Source organism: Protopterus annectens, chromosome 2.part0 (genome assembly GCF_019279795.1).
Source record: "Protopterus annectens isolate FY-2018-M chromosome 2.part0, PAN1.0, whole genome shotgun sequence".
NCBI lineage: Eukaryota > Metazoa > Chordata > Ceratodontiformes > Protopteridae > Protopterus > Protopterus annectens.
Window position 1 is genome coordinate 818678228 of NC_056728.1, and position 26240 is coordinate 818704467.

The window sequence follows — 26240 nt, forward strand, 5'->3', positions numbered from 1 at the left end:
GAGTAAACTCTTGCCATTCTCTTTGTGGATCCTTAGGATAGACAGAAACATTATGTAAATGGAGTTTTGCATATTTTCAGTGTCAGAATGGGGTTTCACTGGGTTACCACAAATCATGCTGTTTGATTGGCTAAATGAGAATTTCCATGTATATTTTGCAGTGGCTTGGGTCATGCCTAAAAGTGGTTTGAGTAGGGCCAATTTACTTGGTTGTTAGCAAATACAGTAATTCAATAAAAGAGGTGTGTGGTGAGACAGCCTTCTGTGATAAAAATGGTATCCCGGGTACTTTGATCATGTTGGTGTTACTTTTAAAGACAGTTTGGTGATGAACCTTTATCAGTATCCTTCTTACATCATCTGAGCTAATATTGAGGCCTTCCTTGATGAATCCTGTGGTTGAATTACTCAGAGTTCAGCAGTAATTTTTGGTTAATCATATACTTTGTGGGGGGGATGTACATGGACTTGACATTACATACCATATACCTATGTGTGGCTACCCCCATGCCGGAGCATGTCTGGTTTGCTGCTCATACAGTTTAGTTGATGATCTGCAGTGTTCATTTGGTAAAGTTCTTGAATTCAGTGCATGGAATACCTATTGATAAATTATTTCTTTAGATGTCAGATCACCATTCATCAGTTAAGATCAACACTAGCACTACTTATGTTGCTTTGGGGAGTGGCACAGTGTCAGGATTGCTACAAGTGCCATAGGTTCCATCCTGCCATATGATGCCATAAAGAGAAATTCTGGCCTTTCTTATAACATGGAAGACCTCACCGTATGGGAAATGACAGGAGTGTCCTTGATGCAGCCCTGAGCATCATACTGAGCATCACTGCAAGGGTATTAGCTTGGGGACTCAGTTACAGCCTACCCCTCCTGCATTGTAGTCCTTTTTCCAAAATGTCCTTTCATTATTAGCTGTAAAAGATGCAGACTATCCTTTTAATTTATAAGACAGCATTTATTTATGGAATAGGAATAATCTGTCTCCATCATCTTGAGAGTGGGCAGCCCTTCCATCAAGCCTCAAGATGTTGGCATGGATGTTTACTTGTTTGCAGGCTAGCAACATAGTGGCAAATCTTTATTTTTATTTCTTGATTTGCATGAATTTGCTTTCTGACAGCTTGGATGCAACCCGGTGTCCCTTGAGATAATGTAGGTTTAGTAGATGAATAATGGCATAACGCATCAGCACCTAGTGGGCACAATTCCAAGTGTGAGATCTTCAGGAAGTATTGCAGTTCTCAGAAAAAAGAGTGAGCCCAAACATAGTACTTGTCAATAAGTGTCCTCTTGTATATCAAACTTGCTGTTTGTAAGAAAAACCCATTTTAACTGTGACACTACATGTTCATTTACTTCCAGTACTCAAAATGACTTCATGTGCGCAAACATATACATGCATGCAAACCACACATATGCAGACAAAAAAGTTTTCAGTGGCAGAAAATGCTTGCTTTGTTAAATCAGTCTAACTTTGTTATACTGTTCTTTTTTTCTCTTTCTGAAACCTGCTTATGACAGTTTATGTATGTGACAAATCTCTCCATTGCACTTTAAAATGTTATACTGTAGTTGGAAGTGTGTTCCTTTAATAACAGCTGGTGGTAGTTTGTCTTAACCTAAAAAGTGTAATAGTGATGTACATCCCTGTTTTTCCACTCTTCTGGTATTGTAAAGAATAACACACCATCTGCATTAACAGTGTTAGCATGTCATTGTTTTAGTTAATTTATTTATTTAGCTAGTTAATTAGTTATTTAAAAAGAAAAGAACAATGAACACTGTTTATAATGTCAGCCACAACAATCTTCACCTTGATGCTTAAGAGCCACCAGTTAATTTTCATTCTTGTTTGTTTGATGTGTTTGCAGTGGAGAGAACATTAGAAAAATCTCTCCTGGCGAGTCTGTAAAATTGTTGAGTGGTATTCACAGCGGGAACTTGCATACACTGTTATGTTTTATGTTCAAGTACACCCTTCACAAGTTGATAAGCATATACTAGACTGTCAGTCAGGTAGACGTTAGAACCCTAACCACTACATTTTCTACTGTGTGTTACCAATATCCATGCGGGTCAGAGGAGTGAGACTATGGTGTCACATATGTCAGGCTTCACCAGTTGAGTCTGCTTACCATGTGGCACCTTGTGGGTATACAGTTCCTTTACTGTTGCCACCTCATTTGTATTCTTCATTTAATGATTGCATGTAACATATGGTAATACAAATAAGCAAATTATTCTGCCACCTTAATAAGCATCCAGTTAACATGTTAAACATAAGCCATGTCAGTCAAAAAAGCAGTCCCACTTATTTGCTTTGGTTGTCAGTTTGGACAAATCCATTGCAATAACATGGTATTAGTATCCCTTGTGTCAAAAATTAAGGCACTGCTGCATTTGTTTTCAGTTAAAGGTACATTGGATTGACCATATAACCTATTGGCAAATATCCTTTGCTGCTGGGTTCCGTTCAGTAGTAATTTCAGAATATTTCGGCTCTCCCCTGTGGGGCAACACTGGTTAAGCCTGCTGCTCTTTCATTTATGCACGCAGGCTGTGTTTACTGTGAATGTGATTATGTTGTAAACCCATATGTGATAATCAAACAAGTACTTGTAACAGTCATGTGATATAAATGTTTCAGTTTATTTACTGCTAAAGGACATTCTCCTATTTGCATGTGTTGACTGCTTCTTAATCATATCAGCTGCATGTACTGTGTTAAGCTTTTGGATATATTGTTATACTACAGATAATATTGCTGCTTTATGCCATTACTGTGCTTATGGTATTCACTAAGATTTACACCAATTATCATATTTGTCTGCTATTTATTTAGTCCTGAAATACGATGTTTTAATATATTAACTGCTAAAAGACATTCTCCTGTTTGCATATGATCAATGCTTCTCACTAATATCAGCTGACTGTACTGTGTATAGCTGAGAGAAAATTCCAGAAAAAGTAAAAGTACAAGTAGATAAACATCTATTTGTCAAACTTTATGCTAACTGAAAGATATACACTGGGTGATTTGGTGTATGTGAACAGTGTGATGCAGTCTTGTATATATTTTTTTAATGATCCATAAAAGTTTAAAATTGATGCCTATTTTAAGTACTTAAATGTACCATTAACTTGCCTGCCTTGCAACATTTGTACAGTAGCAGAAACCTTTGAGGATGACAAACCATACATATGTTCTGTTAAAGATTTGATGTAGTATATTTAGTATACGTTTTGGTCAGATATGGACTGTATTCTAAAATAAAGATATGATATTGATATTGACGAGCAGACAAACACTGCATATGTTACATATTCTTCATTTTTATTTCACATGGCTTAGTGCGTCACTGTTGCTGTGCTTCTCACTGAGACATCATCTCCATTAATATCCTGCCTATTCAGATATTCAGCCATCCGTCTCGGTTCTGTACTTAGAAACTGTATAAGTACAAATGCTCTTGGAAGCCTTCTCTCACAGCTTGGCTCTGTGCAGCTCATGAATGATTAAAAAGTCATGACAGCTGACAGCCTTATACTGAAAAATAGAAGAAAATGGAAACTAGGCCTTCAGGCATTAAGAAGGATCTTTGCATTTACATTTCTAAGTATTTTTATGTATATCTTGCTTCCGTTGTCATTTGCACATTTTCATATTCCGAAATACGAAAGGCAGACGTTTGTTTTTTTATGTAATGTTTTTTGACCTCATACTGTTTTTCTTATACCAGATAATGATCCAGACATAGATGGGTGGATTGGAAGCACACTTGCATTACAGTACTGTTGAAATGGTGAATATTCAGCTTCTTGATACAGAGATTTGAGGATGAAAGGGATGCCTGCTAGCATATCATGTTTTCCCGTTGTTACACTGCTATCCTGGCTTTACAGGTAATATTAGTATTAGGTAGTTGAGATTTACCATCTCTTTATCTCTCTCTCTCTCTCTCACTCACGCACACGTGCACGTGCATTCACGCACGCACACACGGCACACAGACACACACGCAATTTTATCTTAATGTCCCCTTCCTAGCTGGTTGTTTGACTTGTATACATTAGCCCCATACTTTCTTAAATTAGAGAAACAGTTTATCCACTCTAATCAATGCTAGTTGCATTCATAGGTGTGCCAGTTTTGTTTTCACATTTCATAGACTATTTCCTGATTCCAGAATCAGATGTAACATTTAGTCTTCTACTTTTCCATTTTTTGAACGTTCTCCTGTTTTTTTTTTTCATTTCCATAATACATTAGCACATCTTGCTCATATTTATTCATTCATTTCTTTCAGAAAAGAGTGCATTATATAATTTAATATTTCCTTATACTGTTTCAGATGTAGTTACACCATCTTAGTAATCTTGCTTTTTTGCTAAAGTTGGGTCTCTTAGTACTCTAGTAGTACTTGAGATGGGACACACAGTGGATATAAAACGTGTGCACACCCTTGTTAAAATGCCAGGTTTTCGTGATATAACAAAATGAGACCACAATAAATAATTTCAAAACTTTTCCCACCTTTAATGTGACCTATAACCTATACAATTTAATTGAAAAACAAATCTGTTAAGGGAAAAAATATAAAAAAATAAAAAATGTTGCACAAGTGTGCACACCCTTAAACTAATATTTTGTTGAAGCGCCTTTTGATTTAATAACAGCATTCAGTCTTCTTGGCTACACACCTGCCATCAGTTAGAGAGACTGATAAACCTCAAATAAATTTCAGCTGTCCTAGTAGGATTTTCCTGACTTACTCAGTTCCCTGCTACGGCAAAAGCCATGGTTCGCAGAGAGCTTACAAAGCATCAAAGGGATCTCATTGTTGAAAGGTAAGGCAGTATTATGTATCCTTGGGGGTCATTGCCATTATTTTCACCCTGTGCATTTAGTTATTGAAATTGTGGACATGTTACTGCATTCTTCTCTTTACCCAGAGGGAATTTGCAATAGCCATTTTTCTCTGCAGCTGAATGTCACTTCAGCCATGTATCCTCAACCAAATGTTCCACAGGATAATGTCTCACTGCCCCATAGAATGGTGGTGATTCAGTTTCTGAGAGCAAGGAATTGAAATGATTAAAATTATCAGCATTGTTTGGCAGAAGATTCATTAGCAATGTGAGCACAATAGACTGTATAGGAAGAAGAAATGCACTTAAGTCACTTTTGTTATTCAAATGTTTGGCAGTCATTTCTTCTACATTCTAGAGTCATTTAAGACTAAAGCTATTTTTGTTAACATTTTTAAATCATCACATTTTAATCTGTAACACAGATATACATGCGTAATAAAGAAAACAAACTGTACTAACAAGTTCCATTGTTTTTGTCTAGTATTTTTTTTTTTTTACTAATTTTCATTCACTAAGCATTATATAAGTTGTTCAGTTCTTGCCATCCCTTAAATGTCAGTTTTCCTCTGAACATTATAATGCTCCTATGAATTCCATTTATTTGTATGGAATTTGCTCATTCCCTTTTCTGAAGATCCCACCCACCTTTGCAGTACTTTTTTTCCTTTGTAATATTTAATTATTTAATTACAGTTGGTTTTGGTTTAGAATTCCATTTCATAGTAATTGCTTTTTTGGCAGCCAATAATATTAAACTTAGTAAGGCTTTACTGTGTCTAGGCAATTCATTTCCTACATCCCTGCTCTAAATAATTTCATTAATCATAACCATTTGTTCTAACTTTTCTGTCAAAGAACTCTGAAGGGAATTTTTAAAATCTTCCAAATTATATTCTCAAAAACATGTTCCCAATTGCCTCCACCCCATCACTCCTCCAGCATTTGCTGTCTACCCGAGAAAAAAATCTTCTGAAGTTTGTGAGGGTATAAAAGTACATATGCAGGTGTTTTCATGCAAAAAACCTAAACATTCTGGACTATGTTGCATACTTGGGAGCCTTAACTTTGTTTATGGTTGATAAAAATATGCCTGACCTGTATATATGACTAAGGAGACTAAAAACATTTTCACTGCCTGTCTCTTACTAACCATATCCATGATCATGAGCTTCAAGTTTTTATGTTTAATATCTTTTGTTTAGATTCTTTCCACATAACATTGCTTACAGTAACAGAACTTTTTTGAAATCATGCACCTAAATACTTAACTTTATCATGTGTCAATAAGTATCTGTATTGTGGAACCAAAATTGTTAACCGCTGTGGCCTTTATTTTATCTTCATTTATTTAAAAACTGGAAACAACATGAAATGATCTCAAAATGTTGCACAACACGACTTCCAAGATGGCTGTACATTGAGTAACATCTTAAGTCTAGCTCTCCGTGTGTGAAAACAGAAACTTGGCAGAGAAAGCCAATGAACCTAGATTTCTGGGTAAATTTCAGTAACTGGCTAGTAAGTGCACTGCCTCAATGCCATGAAAATAGAAATGCAGAGGACCTGAAGGAAAATTGGCTACAAAAGGTGATGAAAAATACTGACTAGGAAAAGTACTGTAGCTGGTTAGCAAATAGCAGACAAGCTCCAATAACCTAGAGGAAAGTATAAGGCAACTGCCCACAGACCTGACTAAAATAAATAAAACACTGATGGAGTATATCAACTCAAACAGTAAACAGCTGGAAAAAAAATGGAAGATGCTATAAACATATATTCAGATAAGGTGATAAAACTGTAAAACTCAGAGGTCGATATGAAGAAAAGGCTGGCTGAATATGAGACTGCAGAGGAAGAGATGTTTCAAAAAATTGCAGAATTAGAGGGCATAGCTTGAGGAGAAAACCCAAGTTTTTCTGCTGTACCCGAAAAGCTGGAAGGAATAGACTGTATTAATGTTATGAAAGCACAAATAATCAACTGGACTGGTATTCCACAACAAGGATTGTTAATTGAAAGGGCATATCTTGTGTATGATCCAAACTTGGATATGAGAAAACAACGTAGACCTTTAATAGTAAAGATGCAGTCTTGCCAGCAAAGGAGTAGATTCTGACAAAACTGTGGCAGAAGGACAAAATACTAAAGGTGGGAGACAGCAGAGGGTTTGTGGAGAATGACTGCTCGTGCACCAGGCAGAAGAGGAATAAATTTATCCCATTATTCAGTGAATGTCGAGAAGCAGGTGTGAAATTCAAACTGCTATACCCAGCTCTTCAAAATAAATTCCCTGGAGGAACAAAATTATTTTTGATGAAGTACATGATAAGGAGGAAATAAAGTTTGTCCATCAGAAAGAGAGCTGTGAAACAGGTAGAGATTCTGCTTCTTGTTCTTCTCGTAATAAAGACCACACAGACTGTGCCAATGAAACCTTTTCCAATGTTTCAACTGAAAATGCTTGGGAGAGGGAAAAAAGCACAAGAGTTGACTAGAAGAATCGAGAGTATGCTGGAAATCGAGCAGAGACAGGGTTTGGGAGAAGGAGGTGAATAGGAATAGAATAAGAAAAATATTGGATTCTCTTGGATTTTGTTAAACTTGTAAGGGGCTGTGAAGGCTGCCAGCCCAGCAAGACAGAATTATGTAAACAATTCTATGTCATTTGTGAATAGTAATATGATTTGTATGCTTCTCTCTCTCACTCGCTCGCTCCCTCTCTCTCATATATGTTCTGTACTGAGCTTCAAGATTGTAACTACAGTGCACCCTGCTGGAAAAGGGCAGAAATGTATAGAAACCACAGCCTTTGCAAATGCACATGTTGATGGTAAAAACTGGAATATACAGAATTAACTGGCGAACTCTAAGAAAGTAAGTAGAACTTGTTTATGACTCTGTTATCTGTTTCAGCTCAAATCAGACACAATGTGTAGGAGTTGTAGGCTTTCCTATTGTCTGGAAGCAGATGTAGTTACAGGTTTACAAGGTAATTGTTTTAAGACTTCCAGTTTCAGGCAAGCTTCTAAGAGAGAAGTGTCAGCTTCTAAGAGATAAGTATTTTTAACAGAGACATGTTAAATTTTAAGTTTCTGCTAGCCTAGGAACTAAGGCAGAGGTGACAAGAATGATGTACTCTGAGATGATTCAGCAGAAATGTTTGTTAGTAACTTAAGAACTATCTCAGAGAGAAAGTATGTGCATTTTGTATTTTGTTCTGGACCTGTAAACATTTCTTCAGCACTTCTCTATATTAGCCTTGCCTTGTAAGCAAGTTATTTAGAACATAGATTCTCTTAGAGATAGATAGGAATATAACAAGATTAGTGTAGATGTATTCTGTATTTATGTGAGACTATCCTGCAATGTTGTTTTAAAGTATTTCCTGTGATTCTAAACTCAAAGTCACTGTGTTGAGTTAGAGTATTGTCTTGTGCTTTTATTATTTATTAAATATATTTAAACCTTTTAATTGTGGCTGGTTTTGTTTAGAGATTTTTAAGCTCTTAGAGTACTTGCATATGTATTTGGTGATACTGTATAGGCCACTCCTAAATAGCCTTTAAAGTTCTGGTCAAACTTACTATTTGGATAACAGTAACATTACACAGTAAAATTGGACACCCTTTGGTAAGGGCCTTTATAGTAGCTGATAAAAGTGGTTGGTAGCAGGTGGTACTACCGTATAGTCTGGGCAAAAGGAGGCATAGCTAGAGAACCTGTGCTAGCCTTCCCTAGGAGTGTCTGTGTGTTTGTATATAAACCAAATCTTAGTGTGTGTCAGCTACTTGGGCAGAGACACTAAGCACTGGTTGGACAGAGAGGGTGCTGGAGGGTTTGGCTTGACCACTCAGCTGAAATTTTAACCCTGTAGCTGTACCCTTGGGGAGTCTTATTGGGGATCTGGTTAAAGTGAGAGAAACCAGCCCCAGACTGACTGTGATCTCTTTGTGCTCTTAAGGGAAATTGTACTGTACTGTGTGTGTACTTGTTATTCTCTCAATGGGCACGTCCCCCACTGGTGTTAGTGGTGAGGATTGAGGCTCCTTGATTACTGGGCCAGTGCAGGGGCATCACAGGGACTCTAAAGCATATGCTCTACTTCATGTCATTAATGTTCGCAAAATACTCAGGAGAGGAGAAGAGAACAGAGAAAGTTAGCTGTAAGTAAAACTATTTTTTCTCTTAATAGTACTGCTTAAATGGTGCATGATTTTCTTTGCTTGTTATAAAATAAAGTTTTTTTGGAGTTATTTTTAAGTGTAATTGGAATACTAATGTAAATAGGTGCTCCTGTTTTTTTCTTTTTGTTTATTTCTCCCTTCTCTTTTTCTCCTTATTCAGTTTTAAGAAATGTAGGCACTGCAATGTGAAAAAAAGAATCTGCTTGAAAGAGCACAACAAAAAAAAATTAGTCTGCTTTTTCTCATTCTTGCATAGGGGAATTTGAACAGCATAAAACCAACTCGACCACCCCAGCTGGAATGTGGTAAATTCTTAATACAAAAACAATGAAAAGCCTGCATGTTTTTAAATTAAAAGGGTTGCATGTTCCAGCCATGGTGGTCGAGTTTGTTTTATGCTGTTCACATTGTGTAATGTACTCTCTCATCCTTTGATCTGTAGAACTGCCTGTGCTTGCTTGCATAGGGGAATGACGGGATTAAGGCCATTAGCTTAATCTAGTAACACGTTTTATGAGAAAGCAAGTAAATGAAAAAGAATATTGAATGTTATAAGGTCGTAGTTTTTCTAGCAAACAGTTTTGTGTCTGGTTCTCATGTCTCTAGCAGACAATCTGATAAAGAGAAATGTCTTGGAAAATGTTTTCTGAAAGCATTTAAGTGTTTTCCCAGCTAGGTTTGCCACCTTTTCAGATGGCCAAAGTGGGACAATTGTGGTGCAAACATCAGATTTTGCAGGCCAAAACATACCCACGGTCAGTACAAGGACAGAACTTCACTTTTTTGCCTAAATAAAAGCTTATTCTTGTAGCATTTTAGTTGCTTATTTTTTTCTTATAACAGGTGTTTCAGATACAGAATAACTGTTTTATGCAACTATTACATAAAATATAGGAAATAATTTTGCCCTAATATTTCAGGACAGTTGCCATTCTTACAATATTTTTGCAGGACACAACTGCCCAAAGAGGGACTGTCCCTTGCAAAGTGGGACAGGTGGTAACCCTATTGCCAGCTGAGAGAGTTATAAAGATGAGACAAAACCAGACGGCACTTAATAGAAATGCAGGCTGTACTATGCATGTTAGCATGGATAATGGTTAGCTCTAGTTTTTGTATGGCTATCAGTTTGGAATATTTTTTCCTGTTAAGATGGTAAAACTTCAGTATTTGAAGATGTGCATATTTTTGCATATTGTTATTGAGTTAATAGGTTTTAGGGGGGTACTGGGTGTGTCTATTTTTGTTTGAAGGTTTTCAATAAAACAAAATGTTCTGTAAGATGTGACATAAGCTCAACTGGAAATGACAAAAAACAACTGTCAATTACTGCTGTGTTAGAATCCTAGTTGGCAGGCGCAACACCGGGGTCTGCCCATTAATCTCCCCTGGCCACTCACTGTAAGTCGCGCTATCAGGAAGAAGGCAGTACCAAACAGAACACCCAGAAAAGACTTGTCTACCTAAAAAGATTTACGAACAAGGTCTGCCCATTAATCTCCCCTGGCCACTCTCTGTAAGTCACGCTATCAGGAAGAAGGCAGTACCAAATAGAACGCCCAGAAAAGACTTGTCTACCTAAAAAGATTTACGAACAAGGTCTGCCTATTAATCTCCCCTGGCCACTCTCTGTAAGTCACGCTATGAGGAAGAAGGCAGTACCAAACAGAACGCCCAGAAAAGACTTGTCTACCTAAAAAGATCTACGAACAAGGTCTGCCCATTAATCTCCCCTGGCCACTCTCTGTAAGTCGCGCTATCAGGAAGAAGGCAGTACCAAACAGAATGCCCAGAAAAGACTTGTCTGCCTAAAAAGATTTATGAACAAGGTCTGCCCATTAATCTCCCCTGGCCACTCTCTGTAAGTCGCGCTATCAGGAAGAAGGCAGTACCAAACAGAACGCCCAGAAAAGACTTGTCTACCTAAAAAGATTTACGAACAAGGTTAATATCTAAAAATAGTGAAATCTGCTAGTTTCTGATAAAGTATCTCCTTATTAGCTTGCGAACTAGTTACTACACACAGCAGTAAGCCACCTAAGCAACAGCAACTATTTTTAATCTGACCCAGTAATGTAGCGTAAAATTAGAATAAATTAGTGATAAATTGGAGTTATTTCCAAACAACAAACAGAAAGTGCAGTTTTGTTATCTTCACTTTCTAAGCCCTGTAGGGGTGGAATTAACCCATGCCCTCCCCCACTCCCTTTGCCTCTGATATATGCGAGGTTTCTTATCTCCCAAACTGACCATCATTTTTGTCAATTACTGCTGTGTTAGAATCCTAGTTGGCAGGCGCAACACCGGGGTATGTAACATTACAGTCAAATCTGTATTTAAATCTGAAAAGAACTTTTGTACAAGCTGTAGCGTTCAAAGCTGCTGTCTACCCAGTTCAACATTTAAATCTATGTTCTGAGTTTAGCGTTACACCACCTCTGTATGCTGTAACTTATTTGCGTCAGCATGCACATTTTGGTAGCGTTACCTGCTTAGCTGAAAAGCTCTGAATGAATGTATCGTGTTCTATAACTATTTCTACTGAAAGAAATTGTATTTAGCCATAATTAGCCCACAACTATTTAGTAGTGACTGCTTCAAATGACAAAGAGGGTTTAGATGTACTGAATTTTATTGGGATAACTGACTATATCTGACTCACACAGCAAGAGTGCTTTACCTAACAAACTGAATGAGCTTCTTACTGTTTGCTCAGTTTACGTACTCGACATTATCAAGATACTAGTTTGTAGTCAAGATATAAAGGGGTATTTAGACTCCTTGCTGTAGTTTTCTGCTAAGAGATAAAGGTACGGCAGTCTGTTCTTAACTCTGCATGATAGTATATTGTATAGACTACTTTTAAAGTAAGCCGTATTTTTGTATTTGTTCAGGTCTGCCCATTAATCTCCCCTGGCCACTCTCTGTAAGTCGCGCTATCAGGAAGAAGGCAGTACCAAACAGAACGCCCAGAAAAGACTTGTCTACCTAAAAAGATTTACGAACAAGGTTAATATCTAAAAATAGTGAAATCTGCTAGTTTCTGATAAAGTATCCCCTAATTAGCTTGCAAACTAGTTTCTACACACAGCAGTAAGACACCTAAGCAACAGCAACTATTTTTAATCTGACCCAGTAAAGTAGTGTAAAATTAGAGTAAATTAGTGATAAATTGGAGTTATTTCCAAACAACAAACAGAAAGTGCAGTTTTGTTATCTTCACTTGCTAAGCCCTGTAGGGGTGGAATTAACCCCGCTCCGCTCCCCTCCCTGCCCCCATATCCCACCCGCCGCAGTACCTCTACTTTAATACTTAGCTAAACCACACCCCCTCCATTATCTGTATCCAGTCAAACCACTCTGCCTTTCTCCTCATCCCCCCTCTCCCTCCACTGATACTACTCCAATCATACATGCTTATCTTAAAGCACTAATTATCATCTTAACATTATGAAGTCCTTCACACCCTTGATTACAAAGCCAGCCCTAACAACTGTATCTCTTACCCTACCATTTTTATCACGTTATTCCTGCTAACTAAATATGAGAACCAGTCATACTCAGGATTTCACTATCCTAAGTAACAAACTAGTACTCCCACAATCCCACTCAATACACATCACCCTACTCACTATCTAATCAACAAAACACTGCATACTAATTGCCACTACTCCTACAGACCAAACACAATCTACCCCAAATCCAAATATGCTGAAAAACTGTTACTCAAACTCATGAAACTAATAGAGTATCTAAGAAAAAATATTACTAAAGACGGGGACATCCACCCAAACCCAGGCCCCCCACCAATTGCAAATTATAATAACTCATCTTTTTTTTCCTAGATCTCCTGGCTCCCTCCTTATTTGCCAACTAAATATTAGAAGCCTAAACAATAAGATACATAATCTACATGCTCTTTTAGCAACCTATCTCCCTGACATTATGTGCCTGACAGAAACCTGGCTCAAACCAGTGACCAAAGATAATGAGATCTTGCCACCTGGCTATAATATATACAGGACCGACCTCCAAAAAAAAAGGTGGTGGCACTGCAGTGCTCTTTAAAAGCACACTCAACATTACTTTAAACCCCACTCAACCACCCCAAATCTCCAATGTAGAGTTAACTGCCCTAAAACTACAACTAAATAAAGAAAAAAAGTATAAACCTAATCATGATCTACATCCCCCCTGGGAAAAACTCTGACTCACTTGAGAACATTCTAAGCTGGCTAGCTAACAACTACCCCCAAGAAACCATAATCCTGGGGGATGTCAACTTTGACTGGAATCTATGTTCCTCAGAGTCAGACCCCACCCACATTAATCAAAACGGTTTCTCACAAACTATAACCACCTCCACCAGAATTGGGAACAACAAACAAAAAGAAAGTATCCTAGACTGGATACTCACAAACTATCAACCCCAAATGTATAAGTCTGGGACCCTTCCAAATGATCTTAGTGATCACCTCATTACTTATATAGTGAAAGGCAAAGCAGGAAGCTGCAAACTGCCTGTGTTCAGGACAGTCAGGAGCACTAAACATTTTGACCTCGCTAGATTCCAAATTGAGCTGCAGTCCTGTAACTGGTCAATCCTTAAGTACCTCCCTCTAGAAGAGGCCATAACAAACTTTAACTCCACGTTTCTAAATATACTCGACTCGCATGCCCCCAAGCGATTAATCAAAACCAAAGCTCTAATAGCACCTTGGCTAACAAAAGACTCCACATCCAAAATTAAATCTAGAAATAAAGCATGGAATAAATGGCGTACTACCAAGTCACCCCTAGACCGCATCACCTTCCAACAATTAAGGAATGAAACAAAAAAATCTATCTCACTTGACAAAAAGAACTACTACTATCAACTACAACATATACACCAAAACAACTCTCAAAAGTTTTGGGCGGGTTTAAATAATCTTCTCCAGCCAGGCAAGCCCTCCACTCCTACTCCAGTAGATCTAATTGATAAAAACCCAGAAGAAGTAGCCACAACCTTTAACTCCTTCTTTATTGATGTTATCAAATCCTTAGCCAACCAACAATCAGCTGCCTACCCCCCTACCACAGGTCCCATCCTGAAGACTATGTCCTCCTTCAACCTACAACCTGTTTCCACTTCCCATATTCGATCCTTACTGAAGAAATTAAAGCCAACCACCCTTGCCGCAGACCTTCTTCCATCTGACTATTTACAAAAAGCTGAAGATATCATAGCCTACCCCATCTCAATCTTAATTAATCGTACCATAACTGAATCCACAATCCCCACTATATGGAAAATCTCCCATGTAATCCCTCTCCATAAAGGTGGCCCATCCACCGACCTGTCAAATTATAGGCCAATAGCCATATTGTCACCACTGGCCAAAATCATGGAAAAATGTATACACAAACAACTTGTACACTACCTAACTCAGAACAATCTTCTAACTAGCTCACAACATGGCTTCAGGCCCAAACATAGCACCACTACTGCCCTCCTCTCTTTCACGAACACTATCAACCATAACCGTAATGACAAAAAATATCATCAGCACTCTTCTTGGACCTATCAAAAGCCTTTGATATGGTTAACCACCAACTACTGCATGAAACTCTAAAATCTCTCTACCTAGATAACAAAACACTGGACTGGTTTCATGCCTATCTCTCTGATAGACAACAAGCTGTACTCTGGCATAATAAGCTCTCCAGCCTCCTACCCAACTCTATAGGAGTCCCCCAAGGTTCCATACTTGGACCCCTTCTCTTCTCTATCTTTATTAATGATCTCTACAAAATCATTCCTGAGACCACTTGTATTCAATACGCTGACGACTCGACGTTAATTTGCTCAGACAAATCGCCACTTAACCTGCTAACCAAAACTCAAGACTCTTTCACTGCAGTTGAGAACTGGTTGTCAGGACGCCAATTGATCCTCAACCCAAAAAAAAAACAAACTGCTAATCTTCCATCCTACCCATAAATCTTCTCCCATACCTTTTTATGCTCAATCCAGTAATGGGACTACTATCTCCCCTGACTCCAATACCAAGCTACTAGGAGTTACCATTGACAATAAACTCAGATTTGATGTACACATCAATCAAACTATCAAAACTGTCAATAAGAAACTGGGGTCCCTATATAGAATAAAATCCTTCCCGACTCCCATGGCAAAAGTGGCCATTGCCCGCTCACATCTTCTATCTACTCCCTTATATGCCTCCCCCATACTTACCAGCCTTAACAAATCAGACCTAAATAAACTCTCATGTTGTTATAATCATATTGCGAGATTTGCTACTGGCATGCCCTTCAAAACCCATCACTGTACTAACTTACATAACCTTGGTTGGATAGAACTACCAAACCTACTCCAGCAGAAGCAACTTACAGTTGCATTTAAAATTCTCAATCAACCTGACAACATTCCTGCACTGAGTGAATTAATTATCCCCTACACAAATCTAAATAGTCTGCGTTCATCACACAGGTTACTTGTACAAACGGTCAAATCCTGTAACTCAGGAGGTGACTCTCTTTTTTCCAATGCAGTTGGTAAAATATGGAATTCCCTCCCTCCTCGACTCACTGATGCCACCTCCCATAATATATTCAAAAAAGGCCTCTTCCATCACTTCAAATCCCTTTGGCTTTGCCAATGCTCAAACCCAGACTAATCCCTACTTTCCTCAATTACTATATTAATTATGGACTACCTAAGGTATAAAGTCATCCTCTTTTTCTGAGTCTATCATTAATAAGGAGTTACTATATGTTATTGTATATACTAGTGTATGTTTTTTTTCCTCTTTGTATTAAGTCTCAAAAAAAAAAAAAATAATATATATCATGTAATCTGTCTAATATGATTGTAACCTACTGTGAATGTGGAGCTTTTCTCCCCGGGCCTCCGCTGAAAATGGACATGCATCCAGTCGGACTATCCCGGTCAACAAATGTAAAATAAATAAAAAATAAAAAAAACTGTATAAAATATTAACCTGACATACGGTATATGCATGCAACACAAAAACTGAAACTAGACTTTTAACAAAAAAGTTGTTATACATAAAAGGTTGGACTAATCTGTCAAGAATATGATGCTTTCTGTAATGTCTTTAAATGTTAATGGTCTCTCAGATAAATATAAAAAAGTAGCAAACTATATTAAAAATGTAGAATGCAAATAGCTATGCTACAGGAGGCACACTTAGAAATAAGTGAACATGTGAATTTGATAAAGAGCGTTTTTTCAGGATGGTTATTCAGCAGAATACCTGGGGCAAAGGAAGAGAGGAATACATGTATTAATTGCAAGAGGAACTGCCATAGTAATTGAAGAGGATTAAAAAAGACAATAATGGTAGATTTCTAGTAATAAGGTGCTGCTGGCAAGGGAGGAGGGATTACACTGGGATGTATTTATATTTCACTGAAAACTGCTGTAATGGAAGATGTGAATTCAGTACTAGGGGTTGGAACTGAATTTACATATTTATTCCCCAAGATAAAAAAAAAAAAAAAAAAACCTGGTGTAGGCTAAACAGAATTTACATTTCACAGGTACATGTGCATTTAATTGTAGGTCTTGATACACGCCCAATAACTATTTTAGATCATGCGCCAATAATAACTAAAATAAAAACACAGGGTAATGAAACAGAAATGAGACACTGGCAGTTTCCCAAATATCTGTTGAAAAGAGAGGAATTTAAGGAATGGGTAGTGGAAATTATTTAGGCGCTGTTAGGGAAAATAGAAATTTCTTCTGAAAATATAGTTAGGGAGTGGGATAAAATTAAAGTGGAGTTTAAAAATAGGGTGGAAGTAAAAGAAAGGGAAATATAGTTAATAAGTAACAAGAATAATTTTAGAGTGACAAATGTTAAAGTATTGCAGAATGGGGGAGTCTCACAGAACAAGAAGAACAACTGCAGAATGCGAAACAGAAAATAAGGGATATCTCAGTAATATGCATGAGCTTAGAAAGCTTACTATTATGCAACCGTTTTTTGATAACTTTAGAGCACAAAAACTTTTAGCATAGCGACTCCGGTAACAGAAAGTAGAAAGGACGGTTACCAAGCATAGGAAGCCTCAAACAAGGAAGATAAGGGTTACTGTAGAAGTATTAGAAGCATTTTGGAAATTCTTTGAAAGTCTGTATAAAGACGAAAAATATGGAAATCAAGAAAAGGTACAAATGGAAATGTTTATGGAAGAATTAAATATGGCAAGGTGAGACGTATAGGAGGTTCAATTACCAGCAGTTAGGCTAGAAGGAGATGAGATAAAAATGGTGATGTATAGCCCATCTACAGGAAAGTCGGTAGAAATAGATGGTATTCCTGTGGAAGTTAGGAAGCTAGGAAGAAAAACTGATAAAACATCTGAAACATTTTGTTTAACAGTATTTTAAGAAGAGAAGTACCAACATCCTGGAAGAAAGCCGTGGTAGCTGTAATATCTAAAGAGGGTAAAGCTCCATCAGATCCAACTTCATACAGGCCCATTTCAATACTAAACCATGATTCTAAAGTGTTTGTCCTATAATGGCTAAAAGAATGGCAAAAGTGATGGCAACATTGATAGATATGGATCAGTGTGGTTTTATGGAGGAGAGGCAACCATTTGACAAGATTAACAAAACAGTGATGATCCGGAGGGAAGCAGAATATAAGAAAATACCACTGTTGTTGGTGAGTCTTGAAGCAGAGAAAGTATTTGACAGAGTAAGCTGAGACTTTACGAGCAGAGCAATGGAAGCATTTGCATTCCCTGATAACATTATAAGGTTGATTAGGAGGGTGTATGAAGGATCTGAGACAAAAATTAAAGTGAATGCTTGAGCAGAGGAACCAGGCAGGGGTGTCTTCTCTCCCCTTTTTTATTTACATTATATTAAGAACCATTGGCAAAGAAAATAAGGGACTTCCAAATTCAAGGATATAGTTGGTATGATAGTCAAGAAAAGCTGGCTGTATTTGCAGATGACGTTATTTTATACCTGACAAAACCAGAAAGGGATAGAGTGGATATAAAAACTGTACACACACCTGTTAAAATGCCATGTTTTTGTGATTAAAAAAAAATGAGACCACATTAAACCATTTCAAAACTTTTCCCACCTTTAATGTGACCTATAACCAGTACAATTCAATTGAAAAACAAATCTGTTAGGGGGGAAAATATAAAAAAATAAAAAAAGTACAATAAGCTGGTTGCATAAGTGCGCACACCCTTAAACTAATACTTTGTTGAAGCACCTTTTGCTTTAATTACAGCATTCAGTCTTCTTAGGTACATACCTGCCATCAAAGAGACTCTGATTAACCCCAAATAAAGTTCAGCTGTCCTAGTAGGATTTTCCTGACATTTACTCAGTTGGCTGCTACAGCAAAAGCCATGGTTCACAGAGAGCTAACAAAGCATCAAAGGGATCTCATTGTTGAAAGGTATCGGTCAGGAGAAGGGAACAAAAAATTTCCCCAGCATTGGATATACTATGGAACACAGTGAAGACAGTCATCAAAAAGTGGAGAAAATATGGGACAACGGTGACATTGCAAAGAACTGGACGTCCTCCAAACTTTATGAAAAGACAAGATGAAAACTGGTCAGGGAGGCTGCTAAGAGACCTACAGGAACACTGAAGGAGCTGCGCAAATTTCTGGCAAGTACTGGTTGTGTACTACATGTGACAACAATCTCCTGTATTCTCTAGATGTCTGGCCTGTGGGGTAGGGTTGCAAGACAGAAACATTTTCTTACACACAAAAACAACCAGGCCCGGCTAAAATTTGCAAAACAATAGATCAAGTCTCCCAAAAGCATCTGGTAAAGTCTGTTCTGGTCTGATGAGACCAAGGTTAAACTTTTTGGCCACAATTCCAAAAGGTGCATGTGGCGCAAAAACAAAACTTCACTCACCAAAAGAACACCATCCCCATGATGCAGCATGGTGGTGGCAGTATCATGCTTTGGGGTTGCTTTTCTTCACCTGGAATTGGGGCTTTAGTCAAAGTGGAGGGAATTATGAACAGTTTCAAATAACAGTCACTTTTGGCCCAAAATCTTCAGGCGTCTTTTAGAAAGCTGAAGATGAAGAGGAATTTCACCTTTCAACATGACAATGACCCCAAGCATACATCCAAATCAACAAAAGAATGACTTCACCAGAAGAAAATTAAAATTTTGGAATGGCCCAGCGAGAGCCCAGACCTAAATACAATAGAAAATCTGTGTTGTGACCTGAAGAGAGCTGTGCACAAGAGATGCCCTCACAATCTGACAGATTTGGAGAGCTTTTGCAAGGAAGAGTGGGCAAATATTGTCAAGTCAAGATGTGCCATGCTGAGAGACTCCTACCCAAGAAGACTGAATGCTGTAATTTAAATCAAAAGGTGCTTCAACAAAGTATTAGTTTAAGGGTGTGAGCAATTATGCAGCCAGCTTATTGTACATTTATTTTTGTATAGTTTTTCCCCTAACAGATTTGTTTGTTTTCAATTGAATTGAACAGGTTATAGGTCACATTAAAGGTGGGAAAAGTTTTGAAATTATTTATTGTGGTCTCATTTTTTATATCACAAAAACCTGGCATTTTAATAGGGGTGTGTACACTTTTTATATTCACTGTATTACAGTGTTGTGTAACATACTAAGACAGTTTTAAATCTTCAGAATACAAAATCAATGAAGCTAAAACAAAGGCAGTAGCAGTAAATTATGTACGTACATACCTATTGATTCAGCAGTATCCATATTTATGGGGACACAATAAAATGAAGCATTTGGGAGTATGGGTTAAAAATGATTCTGGTATGGCAGCTAAAGATATGTGGGAAGAGACTTAACAAAACATAATACAAAAGCTGAGAAAATGGAAGCTATGTTATATGAATATCAATAGTAAGATACAAGCAGTTAAAATGTTTAATCCCTTTAGTCTTGTACACAAGTTGGACATATTTTTTTTTCAACCAGAGGAGAAGTTGTGGATAGCAATTAATAGAGAGCTGAAGGATTTTATCTAGGCAGGGCAGATGCTAAGAGTCAAGTGGGATAAGCTTATTCTTTCAGTAGAACAGGGCAGATTGGGATTACCCGATTTAAAGCAGTATTTCAGAGTAACACAGTTAAGGTGCCTATATATAGCACAAGCAGAAAACTGTCATTCAAAGTAGAAAAAGATGATGAAATGGGGGAAAGCCCAAGAAACAAGGAGAGACTTGGATTTTGGATGCAGACCTTTAAGGGGAATAGCAATAATCATGCGGAATATTATATTCATAAAGTAGCAAAAAATATTCGAATAATCAAGCCAGCACAAGAATGGAGAAAAGTGATTCTGCCAATAGGGCTGACTTCAATGAGGGATACAGACATTAGGCAAGAATATATTTGGACTGCAGGTTAGAGATTGCCTTCCCTATCAAGGATTAATATCGGAGTATAGACAGAGAAAGAAGTAGGGAGGTCGTAAATGAAAGACCAGCACTGGTAGAGTTTTTAGTAGAAACTAGAACAGAAGTTGCCATTAAGCAAGGAATAATTAGTAGAGCATGTAAAATATTGCATGATAACTATAAGAATCAGAGGAGTTTAGAAAGGATTGGGAAGAGAGATTGCATAAGTATTTCACAAAGAAACTATAGGGGGATATATGTATGTCTCCCAAATATGCAACAAAGTCTAGATGATTTAGGAACTTTGGAAGTGTTTACATAGGTATTTTTACACCCCAAGTAGACTCTAAAGAATGTTGGAGGTGTGATGTGGAAGAAAGAAGTAATTGGGAACATATTTTGTGGAAGTGTAATGAGTTGGCAGACTTTAAGGATTCACTGCAGACTGCTGTGTCAGAGATGCTGGTTGAGCATATTGGTGTAAGTAAGGAAATAATTTTTTTTAATTAAGATATAAAATCGGAATTGCCTAGACATAGTAAGGCCTTGCTGAGTTTAATTATGATGGCTGCCAAAAAAAAAAAAGCAATTACTAGAAATGGAAATCTAAGTCTAAACCAACTTTACTAGAAGTAGCAAAGATAGTAACAGAGATAAAACAACTGGAATCGGGATCTTTAGAAAACAGTAAGAGCAAATTACATAGGAAAAATGGGAATTGTAGGATCAATACATGCAGATGAGGAATGCGGTTTAACAAAGGCAGAATTTGAATGAGCTATGTAATGGTTGACTGACAATGACTGGATACATTATAAATAATGTGTAATGTTTGCAGCTACAGTAGTATCTGCATGGTTGTAATGTATAATGTTTGCAACTGAGATTGTGTTGGTATGGTTTATTTTCATTTATATAAATGTAAAATTGCTTGTGTCATACACGATAATGTAATAAAAATGTTTCTTGTGTAAAAAAACAGTGCTGTAAAAGTCCTTTTTGAAGAAAGGCAGTAGATTTGTTTGATTGTATTCACATCAGTAGTAGATCTTTAAATGAGAGGCTTTTATAGCTTTTGTGAGTAACATCCTACTATCTCATATTTAGATTTGGATCAAAAATGCATTGCGAATGATAATTGAATTATGGTATGGTTTCATTTTCTATTTCTACTAATTTCACTGTTCTTTGTTACCATAAATTTTCACTTTAGGCATCCTGGCTAGTAGAACTGATTATGGGATTTGAACTTACTAATGCCTATAAAGGAATTGGATTACATTGACATTAATTGTATGTAGAAGTGGGGGTGGTGGGCATGATTTTCTGTTAGGACAAGTCCTTTGTTCATATTTGTTTGCTTTAGAATGAACCCTTAGTGGTAAACTAGAAATTATTGTCATTATTGAAAAACATACCTTTTAAAGTTTTTGGATGTATGTATGTGTTTTTACAGGGAAAAAAATATTGTATTAGTTTCACAGAATAATTAAAAGTCTTATTTTTATGTTCTTTGTAGATCACTCAAGAATCAGGGGAGTTTATGATCACATTTCCTTATGGATACCATGCTGGTTTCAATCATGGCTTTAACTGTGCAGAGTCTACTAACTTTGCAACTGTTAGATGGATTGATTATGGGAAAATAGCTAATCTGGTAAGCAACCCTATTATCTTCTTCCTGTGTTGGGTATGTAAATAATTAAGCTACTTTGCATTCAACATATTCTGCGTGTATGTAATTTGTTTCTTTGTTATTTTGGTGGATACAGTAAGTCCCATATGATTCTGCAGAGTATTATTTTGGTTACTTTTTGTTTCCTGTAGAATTTGGAAAGAAATAACATAAATGGTGGCTGCTGTAAGCAAAGTGGCTAAAGTTACTGGTGTTTATGCATTTCTTCTGTTCATCATGTTTCATGCCAGCTTGTTGCCACATACTTAATAAAGCTTGACTAGTTTATGACTTGCATACATGACACTGGAGTTGGTAAATCAGTATTGGTTGCAGTTTTGCAGACAGAATTGTCCTTTCAGTAAATGTGTTCTATATTAATTACTGTTTGTTTCTACACAAATGGTTTATTTAAGAAAATTGCAGAGTTTACAAAGTAATCCCAGTTTTTAAAAAAAAACTGGAGATAGTTATATTGTAAGTCACAGCACGCTGACACATTTTGATAATTTTTAAAACTAAGTGTCTCAACACATTAATCTCTTTTAAGCTATTTACAGCTGTGTAATTCATTTTATTTTACTTCTTTGCACTGAGCTAAACCAGTCTGACTCCTGAGTAGCTGAGTACCTCATATAAGTGATTTGTTGTAGTGTGAATTCATGGGTTTTAAAATATTAAACGTTTAGTATTGGTAGACATTTTTTTTTGTTTTCTGTTTTTATAATTTGGGTCTGTAAAATTTCATGAATATTTTAAAAGTTTTTACAACTGTTGTTGGCTCAACAGGGAAATGAATTAAATGAAAACCATATTAACATTAATCTTTTAGTTACTCTGTTTCCTGTTAGAGTAGCAAGAAATTAATGCTCTGTCTAAGATTAAGGCATTAAAACAGAAATTTCATATTTTGTCTTGCCATCAGAAAAATAAAACTGTAAACCTGGTTGTTCATTGCTTTTGAAAGTCAACATAAGTGCTTCCCAGTTCAACTTGAAAATTACCAGTTTGCTTTGGTAAATGAGCAGAAATGTATATCATATATAAGAATGGAATGAGCAGAAGGAAGAAAGATGCAAAGTATACTCACTGGTCAGGTTATAAAGTAGTGATTTGTAATGGCTTTATTTTATTATTTAGCTTGTAAGTTGAAGAGGAGTGGGAGAAACCCTGTGGATGGTATGCCAAGCATGTTTTAAGTCGTAACTTTGTTTAGATTATGCATTTGGAAGGCAAGTTTATATATTTTTATTATTTAACATTGCTGTGTTAATATTTTTTTTCCTGTTTTTTTTTTTTTTTTTTTTTTCTTATTACATTGGCTCTGAATTGCCTAGCCATAGTAAAGCCTTATTAATTTTAATTCCAAAGAAACAATTAATAGAAAATGGAAATCAAGCCTAAACCAACTATATTTGATGTGTTGTGTATTATAAGAGAGATAAAAGAACTGAGGGGATCTTTAGAAAAGGGAAGGAGGAAATTACATAGAAGTAAGTGGAAAGTGTGGGAACAATATATACAGAATAATGTTCAGGAGGCAGAGTGAGGTTTAAGGAAGGCAGGAATTTGGTGTTTTATGTAATGTTGAACTGATAATTACAAAGAAAGAAAATATGTGATATATAATGTATATAAATAAGAAATGTTAATATGGTTTATTTTCTTTTCTGTTAATTTATGTTTGCCTATGTCGTATGTGATAATTTAATAAAGGTGCTTACAAAAATGTAATTAACAAGGTATTTTGCTATTTACATTTCTTTGATTTTTTGATAGTGTATTGTTGCACCCCTTTGCCTTTTAGAGGCTTAGAGCTTTTAGTAACTAAACACTTTCACCATTCCAAGTACAATTTTACTATTGTTACAGAACCACAGCACTGTTGTGATTCCATTTTTTATTTTATTTTTAGAATTTTAAAATGTTATTTACAAAAATAAACATAGCATACATTTAACAGAAAAAAAAACTATTTACAACAGTCCACATTCAATCATTTTAACACATGTAAAGAAATTATATTTTTCTTTTTTACTTTCCTTAAAAAAAAAAAACATTCAATTAGTATTTTTCTAATAAACTTTCTAATGTCAACCAACTGTTTCAGATAGAATTATTACTGTTATTTATCATCTTAATATGCAAGACATTATAACAAACAGTCTTTGCAATATTTATAAATTCATCCACTGAGGGAAGTATTGTATTTCTTCCAATTTTTAGTCACCACTTTTCTAGCTATTGCTAAAATATTCCAAATAAGATGATAGTGTGATTTAGGAACAACCTGAGGAATTGGAGCATTACAACTTACTAAAGGTTTAGTTAATTTAAAATTATCAGACCACAGTGCTTACATAAATATATTAACATTATCCCAGAAAGGTTTTAATACTTCACAAATTAATATGTTGCCAATCTGCTTTTAAACTGGAATTATATCTCCAGCATCTTACCCTCACCAAGAATGATGCCACAATATGAAGACAAGATGACCAATTTCAACATTTGGCTTAAGTACTGGTGTCATTCAAAGGGGATCCAATGCCTGTCAGCTTGGGATGATATGCTCGACAAGCCACGATGCTTCGCTAGGGACGGCTTGCACCTGTCTCCCCTGGGCTTTTGGATATTGGCAAAGGCTCTTGCAACCCCCATAGTGCCTTTTTTAGGCAAGGCTCAAAAGACAAACCCACCTCCATAGGTATCACAAGGGATAAGAAACTAAGAGTAATGCTACTCAATGCCAGAAGTCTAAACCTCAGGATGCACGCACTCGAAACTCTCCTTAGCATGGAGAACATCGATATCTGTGCAGTAACAGAAACCTGGTTCAGGGCTCCCGAGAGCACCCCAGCACTACCAGGTTATACCTCATACCATGATTTTCGGCCCCAAAACTTGGACCGAACCACAAAGGAGGGGGAGTATCGATATTCATCAAAGATACCCACACCTCCAGGTTGGTGGCAAAGCACGAAGCATCAGAGACTATCCATGTGCAACTAACAGTGGGTAAAACTGCCTTCCAGTTTATAGCCTGCTACAGACCACCCTCCCAAACCCAGGAACCCCACTCAGCCTTTATTAGAACACTGGAAATTATGAAGGTCTCTCCAAACACCATTATATTGGGCGACTTCAACTACCCAAACATAGACTGGGAGCATTACTCTAGCTCTAACACCCTAGCCCAAAGGTTCCTAGAATTTCTAAACTCAAATGCTATGGAACAACTTGTTACCACTCCCACAAGAGGGAAAAACATACTGGACCTGATCATCACCAACATGGGGACTCTATGCTCCAGACCAGAAGTGTATCCCTCACTGGTAAGATCAGATCATAAACTAATCTCACTGGATATTCACATCCCGACCCCACCCCCTGCCCAGAAAACCACAGTGAAAAACTTCTCTAAAGCAAATTTCACACTCCTCAAAACCGAGGTGGAATCCTTCAAAGCCCCCGGGCCTGTGGAAAAAATGGCCCAGACCACAGAATCCTTTATAAACGCATTCTATGAACACCTTCAGGAATGCATGGATCATGCGATCCCAAATAAAACCAAGATCCAATCCTCCAAAGGCAGGCGTCCTGTCTGGTGGACCCCAGCCATAAACAAACTATACAATAGAAGGAGGAAGCTACTAAATGATAGAGCAAAATCCCAAAAAGGGAAGGCATCACTGATCAGTATTAGCAAAAACTACGGGCACTCATAAAATTGTCTAAGGCCAGCTTCGAGAGAAAAATTGCACAGGACACTAAGGATAATCACAAGGCTTTCTTTAGTTATGTTAGGAACCTGGGTGGTAATTCCCAGATATGCTCAGAATTAGTCCAAAATTACAAAAAATACACTGAACCCACAGACATTGCCAACATCCTAGCTGACAGGTTCAGCGCAAACTCCCACCAAAGGGCAAATATCTATCCCAGCAGAGTGCTGCCCCCCCTGACATCTCAGATGCTCAGGTAAGAGCCGCCCTCTCCAAAGCAAAAAACACAGCATCAGTGGGACCAGACGGTGTCTCAGGCTGCATCCTACATGAACTCCAAGAAGAGCTAAACCC

At 37.0% G+C, this 26240-nt stretch overlaps 1 protein-coding gene across 6 annotated transcripts in view; it reads left to right on the plus strand.

Annotated features, from left to right (window-relative positions):
- The window catches only part of KDM4C (lysine demethylase 4C), a 3520425-nt gene that overhangs the window by 1171880 nt on the left and 2322305 nt on the right, over positions 1-26240 (plus strand). For all 6 annotated transcript variants that reach the window (XM_044061093.1, XM_044061091.1, XM_044061094.1 and 3 more), the window contains exon 8: positions 22006-22143. In XM_044061093.1, the coding sequence (XP_043917028.1) occupies positions 22006-22143 (138 nt within the window). The remainder of the gene's footprint in view (positions 1-22005; positions 22144-26240) is intronic.